The 19435-nt window shown below is 41.7% G+C and overlaps 2 protein-coding genes across 2 annotated transcripts; one reads left to right on the top strand and one right to left on the bottom strand.

The window, feature by feature from the left end:
• Window positions 1-5564: 5564 nt before the first annotated feature.
• Window positions 5565-10921, top strand: LOC135501416 (sushi, von Willebrand factor type A, EGF and pentraxin domain-containing protein 1-like). Its single transcript, XM_064793532.1, has 8 exons — window positions 5565-5604; window positions 6176-6449; window positions 6673-6861; window positions 7285-7464; window positions 7794-7979; window positions 8403-8660; window positions 9248-9484; window positions 9992-10921. The coding sequence occupies exons 1-8, from the start codon at window positions 5566-5568 to the stop codon at window positions 10069-10071; spliced, it is 1443 nt and encodes a 480-aa protein (XP_064649602.1). The 5' UTR covers window position 5565; the 3' UTR covers window positions 10072-10921.
• A 5-nt stretch (window positions 10922-10926) lies between these two features.
• LOC135501415 (endoplasmic reticulum mannosyl-oligosaccharide 1,2-alpha-mannosidase-like) lies at window positions 10927-19372 on the bottom strand. The gene is made up of 11 exons (XM_064793531.1): window positions 19173-19372; window positions 18640-18861; window positions 18206-18346; window positions 17943-17988; window positions 16308-16493; window positions 15870-16018; window positions 15372-15560; window positions 14988-15175; window positions 14586-14709; window positions 14276-14470; window positions 10927-13841 (listed from the first exon to the last, which is right to left on the bottom strand). Exons 1-11 carry the CDS (start codon window positions 19278-19280, stop codon window positions 13509-13511), a joined length of 1881 nt encoding a protein of 626 aa, XP_064649601.1. The 5' UTR covers window positions 19281-19372; the 3' UTR covers window positions 10927-13508.
• Between the last annotated feature and the right edge of the window lie 63 nt (window positions 19373-19435).

Genomic DNA, 19435 nt, shown 5'->3' on the forward strand with positions numbered 1-19435 from the left:
AATGGGTCTCGTTAGTAGGATCCGTCGAGAACATGTTAACATCCGCTTCATCAGGATAGGGGTGGCAGTTAACTGATATGTCGATCTAAAAAGCTGCTTGCCGCGTTTTATTCTGAGTTCGTTCTTCATGCAACAGCCTTGGCGTCGCAGACGGACGGTCCGCGGTGGGTCGGCCTCGTCCCTCCCCTACTAACCAGACTTTGTTAACGATGATGACTAGTGTACTGCGTCAGTCCCCACGGCTACAGGGAAACAAGGTTATTGGCTAAACTATTGGATTCTCCGGCGGTCCGTCCTCATTATCTTAGTCAGTCACTCCCTGAATCAACTGATGCAGAGAGAGGGTGTGTCGATAACAGCATGCCATGGTGGTTCATCTGTGTAAATTCTTTCTGCAAATTAGTTCGACTGTCTTGATATGCGTAAGTGATTGCAACGAGATCAAATGACTCGCGGCGTTGGGACATTCACATGTCTTGCCATTGTCGCCTGTAGCTGTTTTTCCGCCTAATGGAAAGCTGTATCGATTGAGCAATCCAAAGATAGAAATGGACGTGCTTGTCCTGCGAGATTCAAACACTTAACAGTCAATAACCCTCATTTGACTTTCCACCGGGATTCCTAATTTTGCGTTCGCTTCATTCGCTAAACACCATTGCTTTATAACGAACCATATTACAGCTAGTTTCAAGGAATATTGATGAAGCGTGAGTGCTGTAAGCACGAAATGTGAGGTTAAAAATAATTGTATGACGCCGACGCCAGGGTTGTTCCCGACGAAAAAGCTTTCAGAGTATTAACGTAGAAACCAATTCCAAAAGAAAAGCATCGAACACGGTTTTTCTTCCGACGTCGCATGATGATTCTGAGATGCGGTTTCAATTTTCCGCGTATCGATTTCTCTTTGACATGGATGGATATACTTGTCCCGTTGGCTCAGCATCACGTTCGTGCTGAACACTTCACTTTTGTACAAGTCCTTGGATTCGGCGTCTTGATGACAGCCGCCTGAGGAGCATGATATTGAATTGGATTGATTTTTGTGTCAAAAAAGATCGATGTGATATAGTCCCAGGAGCTCCAAACATCGCATTCTGTTTAATTTCTGACATCTATTATCGGTATACCGAGACATATCATTCCTCTTGGTCCCTACATCAGCCATGAAATCGTCTGACAGCAACCCTCGCATAATCAGAAAGACTAGTGTTTGTCAATTCTTGCTTTCACCTACTGATTTAACGATGTAATCGGATATATCAACAGCCACCTCGAATATATTGACAGAGCCTGAGTACTATGCTGCTAACAGGTGATGGTGTACACGCTGATTTTGATATTATGGATATCAGATATCGAGATATTTTAGAAAGAAGAGATTATATTACTAATAGACTGATTCAGCATTGAACATCATTCTTAAAGGGATTGAGAAGTTCGTGACAGTTTTCTGGTTCGGACAACATAATGTCGAAGATGCTTTTTAATCAAAGAGATGGAAGTGGCCTGTGCATGGATGTGCCATTCTCAATATAGCTTTGAGCATCGCTTTCTTCTTTGTTTCGTACATTTCCTGAGTCTTGACATTCCTTTATATCTCTAACACACATTCCGCCACTATATATTGATATAACGACAGTCGAGAAGGATTATTACAAGAAAGTATTGAAAGCAATTCTAAACGGGGTTTAACATTGGAAGTTGGTGGCACTGTTTTTCTTCTTCGGACGACATGCATGGCAAGAGGGAGATGTTGGCGTGGATATTGATTTCCAGTCCAAGGATATGGATGTACTCGTCCGATGAGCTTAAAACACAGCTTTCTGTTTAATTTCCTATATTTCTTCTCGACACTGAGACTTGACATTCCTTTGTGTCTCCGCCATTTCCCACCTAACTGATCTAACGATAGCAAACTGATAGCCGCCCTGTCGTGGCGAGAATATTAATAAAGCCTGAAGAAGCCCCTGTGATAATGTTGCCATGACAAGGTGCGATACCTGCATAGTTGTTGACTACATTATATACTATGAGGACATTCTATATAAAAACGGTTGGATATGAAAGGATTCAGCAATTCTAAGTGAATTTCAAACATGACAGCAGTTAGAGGATATCGATTTTTCAATAGGAAGAAATTGGATGTGCTAGTCCCACAAAGAGTGCTTGACAAACGTCCGGCGCTTGAAACTTCTCCGCCTATAGATTTCTCCCTGATAATAAATTCCAATCTTTATATGTATAGGATCATCTTTCACTTACAGACATTGTTGAGGAGCGTCTTCAACCTACCTCGGTATTGACAATTGACGAGACCTCATAGGGATTCCGAGGAAAAATATGTGTGGGCTGCCAGTGGTGTTGAAGGATCTTCTTTTTTGGATGCTAAACATTTCAAAAGGCTAAATATAGGCACACTCCCCACACAGAGGTTGAATGTCAGGCGGTTACCAAAGCAACGCGATGACCGAAACCAATGACAACGCAATATTTGAAAAGCAGCTTTCACAAAATCTAATTCACTCGCTTGCTGTTTTGCTTGATGTTGGTGACATTAAAAACTGTGGGGGTGCACGCATAGAAGTAGGCATAATCTGGAAAGAAAGTATAACTCAGATATCAAACTAGAGCGCAACAGTTCTCGCTTTGGGTTAGAGCATAAAGGAATACATTCTGAACCATCAGGGTAAATCGGTCCGTTACCTCCGGGTCGGCGGAGTGGATCCAAGGATTTAGGGTCAAGATAAAAGGAATACAGATAAAGGCACAACTTCTGGAATTTTATTACTTAATGGTGCATGGTAGGTCGTTTCTCTAATGTCCGATACGTGGCGTACCAAGCCAAAGTGTAGCTAAACAACGATAGCGGGCATGGCCGAAGAAAGTAATACTTCTGTGTATAAATATTCAGGGAAGGATCTCCCAAACGCTACGCTGCACTTGACTGAAATAAATCTTCCTGAATATCTTCAGTTTTGGTATCGTATCACTTCAATTTATCTTCCTATATTGTTACTCTCTCTCGGATTAATTGGGAATACGTTAATCTTTCTGACGGTTCACTATGGAAAATTCAGTAAATCCGTTGCAGGATTTCATTTTAAGGCTTTAGCAATAGCGGACCAGTTTTCAAGCTTGGATATGGTGCAGATACTCTTGATTCAGGCGGTCCCGGAGTGGATATATCCGTGGGGGCAGTTCTTTTGCAAGGAGCACCTGTTTTCCTCATACACATCATATTCTGTGGCTGCCTGGTGCGTCGTCGCGTTGACTGTTGACCGCTTTATTGCTATCTGTTTTCCATTTAAGGCGCAGACATTGTGTACGAAGAAAAAAGCAAAAATCTTTATCTTTCTGAACATCGTGATTCATTTGATGATAAACGCACCACGAGCCGCGTTTTTGGAATTTCGCTACCCTGTAGAGCTACTCGTCATTCATGATATATGCCATATTGTGCCATGGGTGTCTCCGTCATACGAATACACCCAAGAATTCTTCTACCATGCGGTAGATGTGATTCTGCCATGTTGTTTAGTTGTTGCTGCAAATAGTTGTATATTACTAAAGATACGGCGGACAAACAAAGAAACATCAATACTAGGAAATTGTCGTCCGAAAGCAGACGACGGGGGAATAACCGCCATGTTGTTGACAATGTCATTTGCATTCGTCATCTTCATGACGTCATGGCCGATTGACTTCATCTATTGGATAGTTCTCCATCCCGAAAAAACCGACGAGAATCCGGCGCTCAGAAAGTTGATTTTCTCTGTGACGATAGTTTTAGTCTTATGTAACAATCAGTTTAACTTTTATATCTATATTTTGGCAAGTTCGTCCTTTAGGAACGATTTCAAAAGATTGCTCAGGCGAATGTGCAAACGGCAAACGAGTATAAATGCTAGGTTGTCTTCGGGAGGAAAGTATGGAAGCGGTGACGGTCGTGACCGAGGAACTTCAGTGTAATGAAATGCGCCCTGTCATCTTTTTAATCCTATAAACCAGTCTAGTTGTGAACCAGCCTTTCAAAGTTATAACGTGTATGCATATAATGTTTCAGCTCATCAATCTTGGCAGAAATTAAACATTTCTTTAGATTTATCTTACTATTGACAAATCTCAATAAAATATCGTAAAACTTACGGCGTCTGTATTAATCTCAACATTTTGTATAGCGTACTACCGTGCCTGTATTGGTGCTATGAATTTTCTAGCAGGCTCTATATCTCAACGCAGGTTACACTTGGCTTATCAGCTGATTTCTCCAATGGCAGAAGTAATTTCACGGGGCTGCTCTCACGGGCCCCAAGGAAACAATGTCAGGTGGTTTAACACTCCCTCGAGGTTGAACAGATTTCTAGTGAATAATACAGTTACACATCTGACGAATGACAGACGACCGGGCAAAGGACGCGGTACGAAATGCGTTTAATGGTGACACAAATTCGTGCGTGAATTTCATGTAGCGACAGGGAGCTGGTTCAGGGGTCCCAGCTGTAAATCGTCCCCCGCCCTAAAAAGGGCGATATTTTTAATTTTTGGTAATTGCCTAGTTCCATTTTCTCATGAATGGGTCCAACCTGTTTCAAATACTATTTACTTTGACGCCCTTGTGCCTATGATGCATCGTGTCGGTTGCACGTGGCCTATTTGACGCTGCCTTTGATGCCGTACTCTGCACTGTGCAGTGCCACCTCAATGTGCTCGTGACGTGACGAGAGCAAATCTCACGGGTGGAGTGGAAATCCGCCATATTGTTGTCATCATCGGCGCCAACAACTATTTCTTTTGACCCTGCCGGAGTCTTTCAAAACAATTGATTGATTGACTCTGACCCTGCCAACCTCGATTTTTAAAAACTTTAAAAAGAAGGCCATTCAAACGTTAAATCAACTGCAAAGATAATCTTTTATATCACTGAGGTATATAAATGCGACATGTTGAGAAAAATCTGTACAACTATCGAAATATACGGTTACTTGGAACTATTTCGGCCAATCACTTTGCCACCTACGCGACCTTGTCAAAATTGCGGCGCGCTCGTTTGCATACCGCATATAAGAAGCAAATAAAATCTTCATTTCAACATGAAAGCCTTGACGGTTCAGCGCTAAGAGTGTTTGATTGTGGATCGGCAGGTCACGGGTTCGACTCCCGGTGAATCTGCCGCTCTTTTCTCTTTTCTTCTTCTACCTTATCTTGTTATCTTATCATCCATGTACAGATGCCGAAATTTTCATCTTCATTATTATCATTATCATACCCCGCACCCAATATTCTGTATTTCAGAGCTAATTGGACATTTTACGTAAGGTATACTTCCCACAAAAGACATCCACAGTTTTGTCAATTGCTGGTCAAACACCCCGGGGTACAATGATACGATCAATTAAATGTTCAAGCCTCTTGGCTCTAAGGACGTGAAATGAAATCCAAATGTATGATGCGAATAGAGGATCTACCTGGGAGGGGAACGGTTTTGTTATATTATATTTTAATTGCATTGACATTTATATCAGAGTCGACACATCTTTTTTAAACATTCATAATAGGAGGTGGAAGATGGACGTATTGCTGTTGTTGACGATATGCATCTCGCAGGTGAGTCCAACTATGTCATGTAGGCCAACATGACTTACTCAGTCCTATACCATACACCGGTACAGTCCAACCGTCACATCATATCATCTCCTATCATGTTCTGATGCCGGTGTAATGTTTTTGAGTGTTTCTGTTTTTGAGTGTTTCCCCTCATTGTTTGGGAACGCTCAAAAATAGATTGACAAGTTTTTCTGTGTATCCCCCCTATTGAAAAGTCGTGGTCTCTCTAGCTGCCTATTGTTTGGAAACACTGAAACATGGGGAACAACCACAGATGTTACACCGGGGAAATTCAGGCAGGACACAAAGGAATTAGAAAGTATTCTGTCTGTAAGTCGTGTGCGGCAGATCTACGTCTGAAACGCGATGTGTCCAACCTGGAGAGTTTGCTCCATGGAATCTGATAATCAGGGAGGTTACTCAAAATCCTTGTGAAAGGAGTTCATAACTATGGTCCGTATACCCAACCATCAGCAATGATACTCTTTATACGAGTTCTGCTTATTAAACAATTGGAACGTCTGTGCACCCGTAAGTGCTCTTCATCCCAACCTCGCTATTTATTATTTAGGGCATCCATCTCGCCGTTGGTTTCGATGACCTTGGCGACCTTGACACTGGCGGAGATGGCCTTGACCTTGATTCTGGATCACCCGATGGTGCTGCAACAAGCAAAAAGTGTCCGCTTCTCAACATTACCAATACTGGTCCTGCGACGAATGAGAGGACTGTCGGATCAATCATGATCTTCACCTGCATTAAAGGTTTTAAGAAAACAGGTGGCGACGACGCCAGAGAATGTCTGCCAAATGGGAAATGGTCTGGCAAAGATGTCGTCTGCAAAAGTAAGACAGTATTTGGCGCCCTTTTTCCAACAAACTCATATGTGTCTGTCTATAAGGTCGCTTTTTTCCCCATGAACCAGGGCACAATATTCTGTCCTCAGTCACCGGCGCGAAAAAACTTACTTTTAAAAGTGTGAAATAACCACTGCGCCGAGTTAAACTTAGGTTGAGAACCAAATTGACCGTCAACGTCGATCCTTTAATATCAAGCTTTTCTAACCAGAGATCACATGCCCGCCTGCTCCGAATGTGCCGAACGCAGACAAGGTTTTGACGAAGACAAGCACAACCAAAGCAGTATTTGGTAGCAAGGTGACTTATATTTGCAAGAAGTATTACAAACTCACCGGAAATAACACGCGAGTTTGTGAAAAGAGTGGAAAATGGTCCAAGACTAGTTTTGAATGTATTCGTAAGTATCAAATAAATATTTGCTTCCATTTTAAAAGCAAAACTTTCTTGATATACCGTACCACGTACCTGGTTGTGACTTTCACGGACGTATCTCAACGGACGTAATTTCGAGAAAAATCTTAACCTCCCTGTTCTTCCTAGTCTCGAAATCCAAGCAGGCGCCGATTCAATCTATCCTTGCCTGTACTCCTCCCTGGGACAATATCAGGGATCGGCACCAGGTTCAGCGGGGTAATATATAACATTTATCCTTTCACCCTAGGCAAGATAAAAAGAACCCTTATATAGTATTGCCTCCAGGCCTCCCGATAAAACTTACTAATAAAATGTCGGTACATTTAAAGAAAATGCGTTGTGTTAGCGTTTGCGTTAACGATTGATCTCTCAAGCTCTCTATTGTTTCAAAACCCCATTTTTGAAGGTATCCGCTGCCCAGTACCACAAAAAATGATCAAGAATGCTGGATTTCGGATGACTGCCGGAAGGAAGGTTGGGTCCGTGCTGACCTACAGATGTCAGAATTTTTCAACACTCGTCGGCACTGGAGTAGGTACATGCCTTCGTAACGGAACTTGGTCCAATATAAACTTCACTTGTGTGGGTAAGTTGATACGTAGCTCTGAAACTCTCTATTGCATCAAGGACGCACATTTTGGGGGACACTGTTTGCTAAGGAAGGGAGGGATCCAGTTTGGTCCCACCACACCAAGGTCTGGCCTGCTAAGGAAGGGAGAGATCCAGTTTGGTCCCACCACACCAAGGACTGGCCTTCGAAAGCAATCACTATACCAAGAGCTTATAACTAGGAATATACTAGTATATACATGTATGCCATACCCTGTGTTAAGGATGATTGATAATTTTCAAACAATGTTTGGTGAATGTCCTAGGGTGTTGACCCTTCTAAAAACACGTATCATTACATTACAGTGAGGTGCCGCCCCCCACCCCGTTATAGGGGTGCGAAGATCATTGGTCTTGCTCGAAATTACTTCAGCGAAGGAGTCCAGGTCAGGTATTACTGCAAACCCGGTTATTACCCGGCCGGGAAGAACAGCTCCGTGGCGAAATGTCTCCCGAATAGAAAATGGTCACGTCCAGACATCTATTGTGTCGGTAAGTCGCCTTCGACGGCGGATGTTGCAGTGGTGGTGGGTCCTGTCCAGTATCAGGCTTCTTCAATGCACAAACATTAGAGAGGTTTCGCATCCGCAACGGCTTCGACTCGGACTCCAGGCCGACAGCGACATGAACAGCGTAATTTCTTAATTTGAGGGAACGCTTCAGATCAACGTATACACATTAAGGCCAGTGAAGTCGTTCTGTTGAGAATGATAGTGACTGGCCCTACCCACCATCCCCAACAGACGAAAGCCTGGCATTCATGGACATCTCTCGGTCACTGGGCACCGTATTTATAGAATTACCCTCCTGGTGCATGCAGCAAGCTGTTGATTACCGGAACCACTCTTTCGGTATATATTGTAGGACAGAATAGGTTCTAATTTATAGCCCCACACCTTATACTTTTTATTCCAGAGTACACATCAACTCACGCGAATTGCTTTGGACACACAATCAGTCCGATTCTGAGACCCAGCCGTGGATTCGAACCCTGCATTCAGAGATGCAGCAGAGAGCTCAAGTGTCAATCTCTCTTAGTGCATACGGCCCCTAATGGTAGGGTGCGCTGTTACCTCAAGTCAAGCGAGTGCCAAAGTCGGTATTTAAAATGCAAGGGACACCCTAGCTTCCTCCTCCTCAGGAAAGTTCATCACGTCAACAAGAGTCCAAATCGTAAGTGTGCAAGTGTAACGCCGAGATGATAGGTAGGCTACACAGAGAAACGAATCACTCTAGGAAGTGTTCCCTTTCAATTTGCGGGTACAGTAGGGTGCGGTCAGTTCTGTTCCCTCAGCACCAGGAGACTGGGTCTTGGCTATAGCCGCATGAAGATCGCCGCTGATTCTTATACAAATGAACGTACAGTAGTTATTGTACGAGAAACTGACTACCGCAACTCAAAAGCGCCCTTGCCGCAAACAAAAATGGCGAAGTGGATCCCTGCAGATCCCTGCAAAACGCACCTTGATTTTGCAGTTTACATGCGCCAGGAACGACTTTGGTGGTTGTATTGACAGCAATTTTGAGTTTGACATGGCTGGGACGCCAAATCAAGTCTGAGGGGATCCTAGACCTAAAGGGATGACAACAATGAAGACAAAATATTTATAGCGGGATCGTGGTCGTGGGATGGTTTTGAGGATTTGTGGCAAAAAAGTGCTCATATCTGTAGGGCAAGAAATTATTAATGCCTCAAATCCCTGTGACTGTGTATATCGAGGTGAATATAGCTTTGCTTTACGCACTGGTTAAATCTTCAGGTCCAAGCGTCTGCTACAAACTTGAACATAACAACTGCGGTGGCTACGATCTCTACAACCTCGGCGACAAACCTCAAGACGTGTGTTTGGAAGAGTGTTCCCAAAGACCGTGGTGCAAGTCTGTCCAGTGGCTCAGCTGGAACTTAAATGGACGGGGTAATTGCTGGGGGAAATATGTTTCCTGTAGACAACGAGAGATAGGTTACAGAGGTGACAAGCGATTCCATCAATTCACAAGTAAGATTTCTTCCTTTTGTTACTTGAGCTGGCGTCGCAACTCGGCCACCCGAAACTAAGAAGGATGCAGGTTTTGCCTCCGTACTTTTCTTTATGGTGATGGATTAAGGTGTGGTTCTATAGAAGCGATGACCGTCAATGCCTCAGAGCTTACAACACATAATAGAATACTCTGTCCCCCGGACACGCCATCCTATTGGACATTTCAAACGTTTACACCGGTGTAGCAGTTTGAAGTGTCCTAGGATAAATTAGCATCAGTTATGCAGCGTGCTAACGCCGGTCTATCGAGGGAAACAAAAACTTCGATGCAGAAGGAGATGAGGCCAAAAACTTCGACTGTTCAATTTTTATTGACCAGCGGATAGCTCCCGAGGCAGCCCGACCCCGTCCTCCTTATATTCATCCTTCCTCATTCCAAATGGGGGAGAGGTATGGGGCAAGGCCGCTTCCACTACATCGGGAGTGCCCCGGCCAGCTGACTGACCGTAATATTCATATTTTCAGAGGAGCGTTGTAGCCGGGCAAGGAAGTACCGCAAGGCCAAGGGAAAGACTTACCGCAAATACAACCTTATTGAGGCATAGCCTGCATGGTAGACTCCTATGTACTCCAGTTCGCCTTTTTGATCACCTCTCCATCATCCTTACCGGGCGACAGGACTAGGCCAGTCCATTGCCTCCGGAGTGTACTGGATGGCTGAATATTTGAAAGTTTGTCTCTTGGCGTAGGAACCTTTAGGCTTGCGTGTACGAAGATGGAAAGCTCACAGCAGTCAGACTGGATTGATGCATAGCGAAAGAAGAACCTTTTGTTTGCGTATCAACACTTTTGCACCTGTTTTCCTCACGCTATGTTCACATGCCCGTTGTGCAGTCATGAGACTGATAATGAAGGCTGAAGTCTGCAGGCCCATATTTTTGGAATTCACTATATATATACATGTATATGCTTGTGACCTTCCTCGTCTCTCTTAAATCGAAATCAAAATGTATTCATGCTGCAACAGATGAAAATAACTATTACTTGTACATTGAATAAACCTTGCTTACAACACACCTGTCACATCCTTCATGAGCTCCGTCAAGAGTAATCAGCAGTAGACCACAACAAACTCACAACCAGAATGCAGGGATAGGTTCACTTTACTTATTGAGCACTGATAGAAACAACCAGCAGATATTCTGATACTATTACATCATTCAACTCAAGGCTTTGGTGTCTTCTCCAGGTTGGGTTGTGACATGTTTGAGACAGTCTCAAGGTTGTGACAATTTCAAGGATATTTGTACATACTTGAAGTACGACCCCTTAAGATGCCAACCAGTGAGCGATGTAAATATCATGATAAGGATGCAGGCAAGACAACATGCTCTCCAATCTGAGATGGCTTTGTCTTTTTGTTTGAATTGTCTCCATAAAAGGGAATCTTACAACACAAATACAAGAAAATATACTTTATTGATCACATACAACAGTGCATAAGAGTCCATTTCATCCCAGGAACACCAGTATATACTGCACAATGCACTACCTAAACAAACAACACAAGAAAGATGTATACACACTTTCCATATCTTTTACATACATGTAATTATCATGGATCAAATTGACAGAATGACTAGCTCAGATAGACATTGTTGCCATCTATTGCTTGAACAGAGCATTGATAGTGGATCTGGAGAGCGGAGAGCACAAAGGACATACCCGAATACACTTTTTATGCAGGGTTTTATGATGGCGACACTGTCTATCTTCACTGATCAGCAACTCAATTTCTTTCAAAATTGTGCACTTTTGTCCTCAGTGCTACAAGCCCTTCTGATATGCTCTCTCCATGCTCATTGTTGGGTTGGATTGAACTCTGCTACATGTAGCTTCACGGAGACAGATCAAATCATTTTCTAACATAGATTGGTCCCCGATTGTCCGAGAACTGACCTAACAGGACAATCAGTATCAACTATTACTTCAGGTTGTTTTATCATGTGATGTCTGCATTGGGGCAATCATGTGATTACAGCACTCAGCAGCGTCGTTCTCTTAACCAATCAGTTTTCACTGCTGTGGCTGGGCAGCCCATGACATACACAATAATGGAGACATCACATCCCATGATAAAAAGATGACACAAATGTCGCAGCGTTTTGACGGACGATTGGGAATCATTCTCAGTCAAACAAAACAATGATTGTATAAATAACACTCTTTAGTTGGCAGCACATTGACTAACTAGTGCTGCCACCTATCAGAATTTAAAGCACACTGCTGCCATCTATTACTACACACATGTAAATTCAGGTAGAGTATTAATTAAAAGTTGGTAGGCCCACAACACTTTCAAACTGGTAACCTGCACTTAACAACTAAATAAAATCCACTATATTCTGCATAGAAAGTTAAAAGACTAGAAGTAGCGGCAAATTTTAACATGACTGCTTTGAATTCTCAAAATCTTAAAGCCTCCTCTGAAATGACAAGTACAATTATATTGCGAATACTCAATCAACTGACGATATGTGACCCGTTTTCCTAACCTAGATTGTATTCTACAAATGAATATCGTATTTCTCGCCACTCAAATAGTGCAGACAAACCGAGCACCATACAGACCTAATGAATGATCATCAAAGCTTATGCACATGTAACAACATGTCAGCATGTTGTTATGAGCTAACATGCTTTCTAACAACTGGACCCAGTGTTAGTTTTGCTACAGTTTCTTGACTTCATTTGATTTTAGGTGAAGAACTTACAACACAAACATTTGGTTAGACATTCACACATCAAAATTCTAAGTTAACAGTTCTTCATTATAATTTGTTAATATTGAAATTGTTCTGGCGTCAGCACACATTTCAACCAAGTTGACAACAAATATATCTCTCATCATATTTGGACATGCAATACTTTCAGTATAAGATACAGATTACAAAATCAGTACACACTGAACAAAATTTTGTTGAACAGTTATAAATACATGAACATCTCAATTCGTACCGGTATACTACAGAACTTTTCAGATCTCTACTAACACCAAGACAGAGCTTGCCTGATGTTTTGTCCCGAGTAACCCCCCCCCTTCTCCCACATCACCAAGACAAACAAAACCTACTGAGGTCCCTAAGTAAAAAAGGCAAGGTTGTGGATTCAACCTGTATTATACTCTAATATCATTCCTACCAGTAGCTCAAGAAGGCTTGAGTACATTTTTTTAACTACACATGTACCAAATAATTAGCACTTTTGATTAGTGACCACCTGATTGCTCATACATTTACCAATCTCTCAGATCTCTTTTAGTAATCATGCAATGGTGAGTAAACCTAATTATTACTCACACACCATGGATGAGGTTAAGATGAACCATCACACCTCCCACCTCTCTGATTGAACTCTTCCAATGCATTGATAATAATAAACCCCACACAATGAACTGATAAGATTAGAACCCCCACTTCCCTGAATGAACTCTTCCACTGCATTAATGAGAATAAAACCCTCCACTTCCCTGAATGAACTATGCCAATGCATTGATAACAATTGGCGTGTTTGGCTGTGATGTCGTCTACATCACCTCTTTACAAGGAAACAGGTGAATTCTTTAAACAGACAACATTGCAATCCATTTCAAAGGACCAATGCTACAAAAGCGTCCTTCAAACAGCAACATCTGGCACCATTTGGACTAGCTTAAATCACAGACATTTTGGTCAAGACTACACCACAACCCATCTCAAGTCAACAGCAGAGAAGAGAAACCAACCAGGCTTCTGTCTGTAGACTCCATTTAAAGCCTCACTGATACCTTTGACACAAACAGATCTACGCTATAAAGCTAGACCACATACAAGAAGGCAATCAACCACTTTGCTTGCTTCAGTCCACAGCTTGCATTTATCATGCATCACCGAATATTCTTATGGTACTCATTCAATTCAATGAGGTTTACACTGATTCAAGATATAGCAATTTCAGACTTAGAATTTCAGTTCATACTAAATTTGACTAATTTCCACTATCGCTATGACTTATATATCAATAAAGGATGTGCTTCCGTGTTAAATATAAACTTATCTGACGGCAATAGATTTTCGTCCTCACTGAACAAAAGATAGAAATATTTCAAAGTCTCGCCCAAAAAGAAGCTCTCCATTTTGTCCCGGTAGATTGGGCGTTCTGGATTTTTCACATTATTTATTGAACTGTATCCACCCTCCTTTAACCGCGTGTGGCGCTCAAAAGCTTGGAATATCTGCCAGCCCCATTCTTGGTATTTTTTGTCCTTCGTGTAGCGATAGAGATAGAAGAAACTCTCGATTGTTTCTGGTCGAAGGAGGTTGTGGGTGTCTGCCGACTGCAAGCGATTAAGAAAGAGAAATGACATTAGAAAATCAGAGAAAGCATGCAGGACGGTATTGCAACAACAACCAAATATCTGCTAAACAAGTTGAGACAGGCTGTATGACATGAAGAGGAAAGGTGAAGTATTCAGAAAGAAAACCAGCCTCACCTTTAGCAACATTACTTCTTATATGTTTTTGCCAAGGGAAATTATACCAAACTGGAGGTATTTGTTGTAGCACCAAATACTGCAAGGTTGAGTTAAAATGTAGGCAAAAACGAAGGCGCCAAGCCAAGGTTTTAGTTTAAATGACGACATGACTAGGTGAGCAAGCAAACCTTGAGCAAGTAGTGTAAGATAATCAACTCGCCTGGTAAAAAACACCTTCATTCCAGTTTTAGGATTGGGCATTGGCAATCAACCATTTCCTAAACAAGAGTACTAACCTTTATAAAGATATCGTCCTTCGCACCGGGCAACATATTAAAGTGTGCAATTTCGGGACTGAGCCCTGTCTCAGTCGTGGCATACATCTGGTAACACGTGTAGGCCAACTTCTCTGCTAGCTCCATATGTGCCTTAGGAAGGCCATTATGATAGCCGAGGGCTAATGTCCCCGGCAAATAACACACTAAATGGTCCTAAAAGAGAAAGATAAGATACTTGAAACAGAATTCCGACAAGAGTCTGCTAGGGTGGACTTGGCAACCAATACAGTAGATATCGATGACTTTGAAGAGATGAAAATGACCATACCATTTTAGGACTAAATGCACTTCCGCGTAGTAACTCCCCAATAAAGGTCAGCTTCTTTGGCCCTGATTCTCTGACTAGTTGTGTGCTGACACCGTGCATGGCAAGGTTATAATCATCTCGTAACCTGAAGAAGAAAACATACATGTAGAAATTTATAGATCCCATTTTTCTAAATTGTAATGAACAAGCTAAAGATACATCTTTGCCAAAGCCATATTTTCCAAATTGACTACACCTCAGCAGCCATAAGGTTCAGCAGTCTTTCCTCCAATGTATATGCTACTCATTAGTAGTTTTTTAAATAGTATTTCTACTTCTAGCAAACGGCCATGGCCGAGTAACTCTGACATCAGTTCATTTTATGTTTAAGGGGTGTATCAGTTTACACTCTCAGTATCTTACATGTCCTCCTTCTTGCCCGTCTGTATCCACTGTTTGAGTAAATATTCATAATAACTATCACCACGGGCACCAAGGGTTATCGTCGACCCACTACGGAACTGACCCGACTGGGCGTTAATGAATATAGGCACTAGTCCTGTCTGTTTGGGCAGCATATGTACATGGTTAGTGACACTCTCAACAGCTTCCTGCAATGATCATTATGAGAAAGGTTCATTAAATATGAGATATCGTCCCCAGTGGAAGTTGTGAACATGGAAACATTTGACGTGGCTTGCTCCTGTCTTCTTTTTTAGTCAATTTTCAGTGGTAATGTTTCCAAATTTCATCCAATTTTGTACCATAAATGATGCCAGCAGTTGCCCTGTAAATACTAATACTTGCCTTATATATTTTATTGCCTGTAGCATGACTTAGATCCTTGAACTCCATCTGAATGGTCGTGACCTCTGATGTGCTACTGTCAGGTCCCCACCGTGGAGCGTGGGCCATCCCGGTGGCTAGGTTGATATCGGAAAACGGCACGCCAGAACGCTTGTTGAAACATGGCAGCAGTCTATTCCCCAAATCAGTCTGAAACAAAATCATTTCTGATTAGTACTAATAGTCTTTTCCCCTTGCTTTTCCTCAAAAGGAGAGCCTTTTACACGCAGTCAGCTACAAGGTTTGAAGATCACACCACAGTCACAAGGGTTACTGGATATTTCATTACAATCAGACAGCTTTTAAAGTGTTGAGAAGTCTCACTGAAACATCAGAGTGTGACACTCGGTTGTGGTGACATCTGGTTTTACTGACAACAGCTTATACCTCAGTGACTACTATGATATTTGCAGAGAGATTGGGTCAGTTGTACTTCATGGTATCTGGTAAGATACTTACTGCTTTTTCGAGAAATAATTTATCCCCTGTGAGATGATATGTGCTGAGCAAACCACCAAGAACACGAATGGTTATCTCGAATAAGTTAACATCTCTATCGTTATGGAATGACAGCTTCTGCTCAACCCAGGTGCGAGCTTCCTTAAATTCTGAAACAGCCGGTCAAAAAAGTTCAGAAATAAAACAGAAACATTTGTCAATTGATACAAAGGTAAAAGCTGTCGGACTCATCAATTGTGACTTTGGACAAGACACTTCACTTTCGAATCAGGTTGCAGCAATTCAAATGCTTTGTTAGCGGGGAACTTAAGTCTGTGATTGCTGGCCCTGAAATCAGGGACTTCTGTTGTCTCAACGTTCTTTCTTGGTTGTCATTCTTGCAGGGCTGTATACAGATTTTCATCCACCTCCACACATAAGTGAGATCACTAAACCAACCTTCTTTTAGCCCCATGATAAACATGGTATCCAATGAATCAATCAGTGTCAGCCCGACATCAAACCACGTTGAATAAGATTTTGAAATTGGCTTGAGTTCATCGTGTCCCCATGCATGCTTCCTGTACGCAGTCCATGCATGTTTGAATGCATTGACGACTGCTTGCTGTTTTTCATTCTGGGGTCCTGAAATATACAAAGGGAAAGATTTTGCGTTCATTTTTGGTAAGGGCATGGGTGTACATCCAACTATATACTGCAAAAGGATGTTTGAAATGAACTGGAATTTCTATGTTCCATCAGCATTGATCGATTACAGTGCTCAGATAATCTTTGTTAGCGATAAGAAAATGGCCCCTGGAGACAAACAAATCTTCTCAATATAAGAAGATTGAACAACAGGGCAATCAATCAATGCGGAGGAAATTGCTGTCTGCTATCTTGTATGGTTAAGTCTACACATGTATTGTGAATTCAGGGTTTTTTCACTCCTTCATCATTTACAAAACTCTCAGTAGAAACATACAGTAGAAACAGTAAAATCTATTGGACTGATCGGCTGTTCAGATAAATTGACACAGCAGCACATGTGTTGTTTAACACAAACAAACCAAGATTTTGGATAAATCAATTTGATAACTTCTCACACTTCGTACATTAACTGTTTTAACCTAAGGTAATTATTGTAAATCATCAGGGGGAAACATTGGTGTATGCAAGAAGAACAAGATCAACTCGATGATAACGGAGGCAATTATGAACTTGCCTTTGACAAATAGAATGTTTTCGGGTCATCCTGTGTAAATAACAGTGGGCCCAGAAGTTGCAATTTCAGCACAACATGCAAATAATCATTCTCTAGGGTAATAACTATAGTTGGTATGGATGTTTTGCCCCTCCAGTCGGCCATTAGGCAGATGAGTTATAAACAATCGATCAAGACTAACTTGCTCAACCCAGAGTTTGTTCAGATTGTGCAAATAAGCAAGTATGTTGACCAATTTGTCATAGAGCCAGAGAAGCAGTTTGTTTCAATGTTCATGCTGTGGGAAGGGACATTTTAGGGCCCTGAAAGCCAATATCAGTGGTTTTATTCGGTGCACTAAACTCTCGAGAGTATAGTTTTTAATTCTATTTCTAGTGAATCCTGGCTGGAAACCTGATAGATTTTGAACAAAGAAAGTCCTTGTAATTGTTGACAATGGGTGAATGCGTCCATTAAACGAATTTGGAAGTCACGAAACAACTCCTGTGAGCAAAATGATCGCATTTCTGATTTTTTCCTGGGAAGAGCCTCATTTGTTTCAATCAGTGAAGGCCATTAGTATATAACACACGTAATGGGCTGGAGCCATCTGCGCAATTAGCTACAATCAATAATTGGCGATGCATCTAGACTACTAATCTGAAAGTTGGCAAGAGGTACTTTATTCCTAAGCTTTCTTGATGTTATTTCCTCTTGGTAGGATAGATACTGGAGGTAATATTGTGCCTTCATCAAGTAAATTGAATCAAGTAACCTAAATAGATCATCTGTCAAAACAAGGAAAGTAGCATTGCCTGCCAATTGGTTGCTGAGCAATATATAAACCCCATTTCAGATGAAACGTCAGAAATGATGAATACAGTACTTACCACCGTACGGATCACTTGTTTCTGCATTTTCTGTCTCACCCGGCTTCTGAAAAGATCAAGACAAGACAAAAACTTCAATGTACATATAGATCAGGGTCCCCCAAATCATACCCTCGAGATGAATCCTGGCGGAAATCCTAGGTAGACCAAGATCATGCTCATGATTATCCACTTCTTTGTCTGAGTTTGACTGTCAAAACAGATTTTTGAAGTAGCAAAAAATTTAGGTAATCCAACATTATTCATTCATTCATTCTACTCACCTCACCCGCTCCTTCCGCCTCATCCTTATCTGCATTGTTCACATCTTGGCCACCAGGGGGCTCCTTCAGAGGAACATGCTGTTGTGGCTGTGAAACATGTTCTCCAGTTTCATTGGAAACAATTTTTTTTCGCAACTTCTCCTGAAATACACAATTTTAAAAAGGCAAATTACTACTAACATACCTCAAGCTACCTCAAGTTCGTTAGGCCGGCAACATGGACAAAAGAAATTGAATATCGAAATTCACATCAAGCAAGACCAAATGACTAATTAGAGACTCGGGCATTGTCGCACAAGGATGGTTTTTTTCTGAAGACTTCAGTAAATATCAGCATCCTTTTAGTGCATCACAAGGTTTTTAAAACCTTCATGATTGATTATTATTAATAAGAAAGAAACAAGTACATCAAAAGAAACTTAAAATTGACTTACAAGCATTTTGTTTTTCTGCCTAGTAATTTCATCCAGTTTATCCAAATGTTTGGCGCTATCAAGTAGCGCATCAGCATGTTTTCTTCGGGAGAGTTTGTCCACATCTTCCAAATGAGCAAAGTCTTCGTAGATTGTGGGTATGACATAGACGAGGCAGACGACGGCGGCAAATGACAGAATGGTCAGCAAACATCGCTGTAGACGGGATAGGCGGTTCCATACCTGTAAGAAACCATTTTGATGACGTTTGTGCGCTGACCTGGAAGGTTCACAGTGGCTTTTGGCACTGTCTTAAGTTGGCCGAGGCGTCAGATGAGTTCCGAGTGTGAATGTGCACACAAAATTGAAAAAAAATTGGCGATACAACGGCGTCAACGCAGACTGAGACTCTCCTCATGACAAGACAATGTCACGTGGCGCGTGATACAATACCGTGCAACGTTAGTCCATCCAGAGTTGATATAAAAGATATGCAATTGCTTGAGTGTTGGCTAAAAAAGGGCCAAAATCACAAATGGGTGATTAGTACTCACCCTCCAATAAGCTTGACGTTTTCTGCTTTGGCCTTTCTTGCCTAGTTGTGACGTATCGACATTTTCGATTGTCAAAACCGTATGATTTCGCGAAGAATTCGTGAGCATTTTTACATCTGTTATGTATTATATGATACTTTCTTCAACGAGAAATCACTTGCCACAACTAATAATCAGAACAACGCTTTGATTGTTGCGAAAATGTAATCTAATGTATTCTACCAAGTGCCCAACAACACTTGCAAATTCCTACGCAATTTGAC

The sequence above is a fragment of the Lineus longissimus genome, chromosome 17, assembly GCF_910592395.1.
Source record: "Lineus longissimus chromosome 17, tnLinLong1.2, whole genome shotgun sequence".
Lineage (NCBI taxonomy): Eukaryota > Metazoa > Nemertea > Pilidiophora > Heteronemertea > Lineidae > Lineus > Lineus longissimus.

Coding starts and splice junctions, on each gene's coding strand:
- LOC135501416 (XM_064793532.1), top strand. CDS start 5,566: ATGGACGTATTGCTGTTGTTGACGATATGCATCTCGCAG. Junction 8,661..9,247: donor CGTCAACAAGAGTCCAAATC/GTAAGTGTGCAA, acceptor TTAAATCTTCAG/GTCCAAGCGTCTGCTACAAA. Junction 9,485..9,991: donor GCGATTCCATCAATTCACAA/GTAAGATTTCTT, acceptor TCATATTTTCAG/AGGAGCGTTGTAGCCGGGCA.
- LOC135501415 (XM_064793531.1), bottom strand. CDS start 19,280: ATGCTCACGAATTCTTCGCGAAATCATACGGTTTTGACAATCGAAAAT. Junction 16,494..17,942: donor AACAAGTGATCCGTACGGTG/GTAAGTACTGTA, acceptor TGTATATTTCAG/GACCCCAGAATGAAAAACAG. Junction 14,471..14,585: donor GTGCATTTAGTCCTAAAATG/GTATGGTCATTT, acceptor TTTCTCTTTTAG/GACCATTTAGTGTGTTATTT.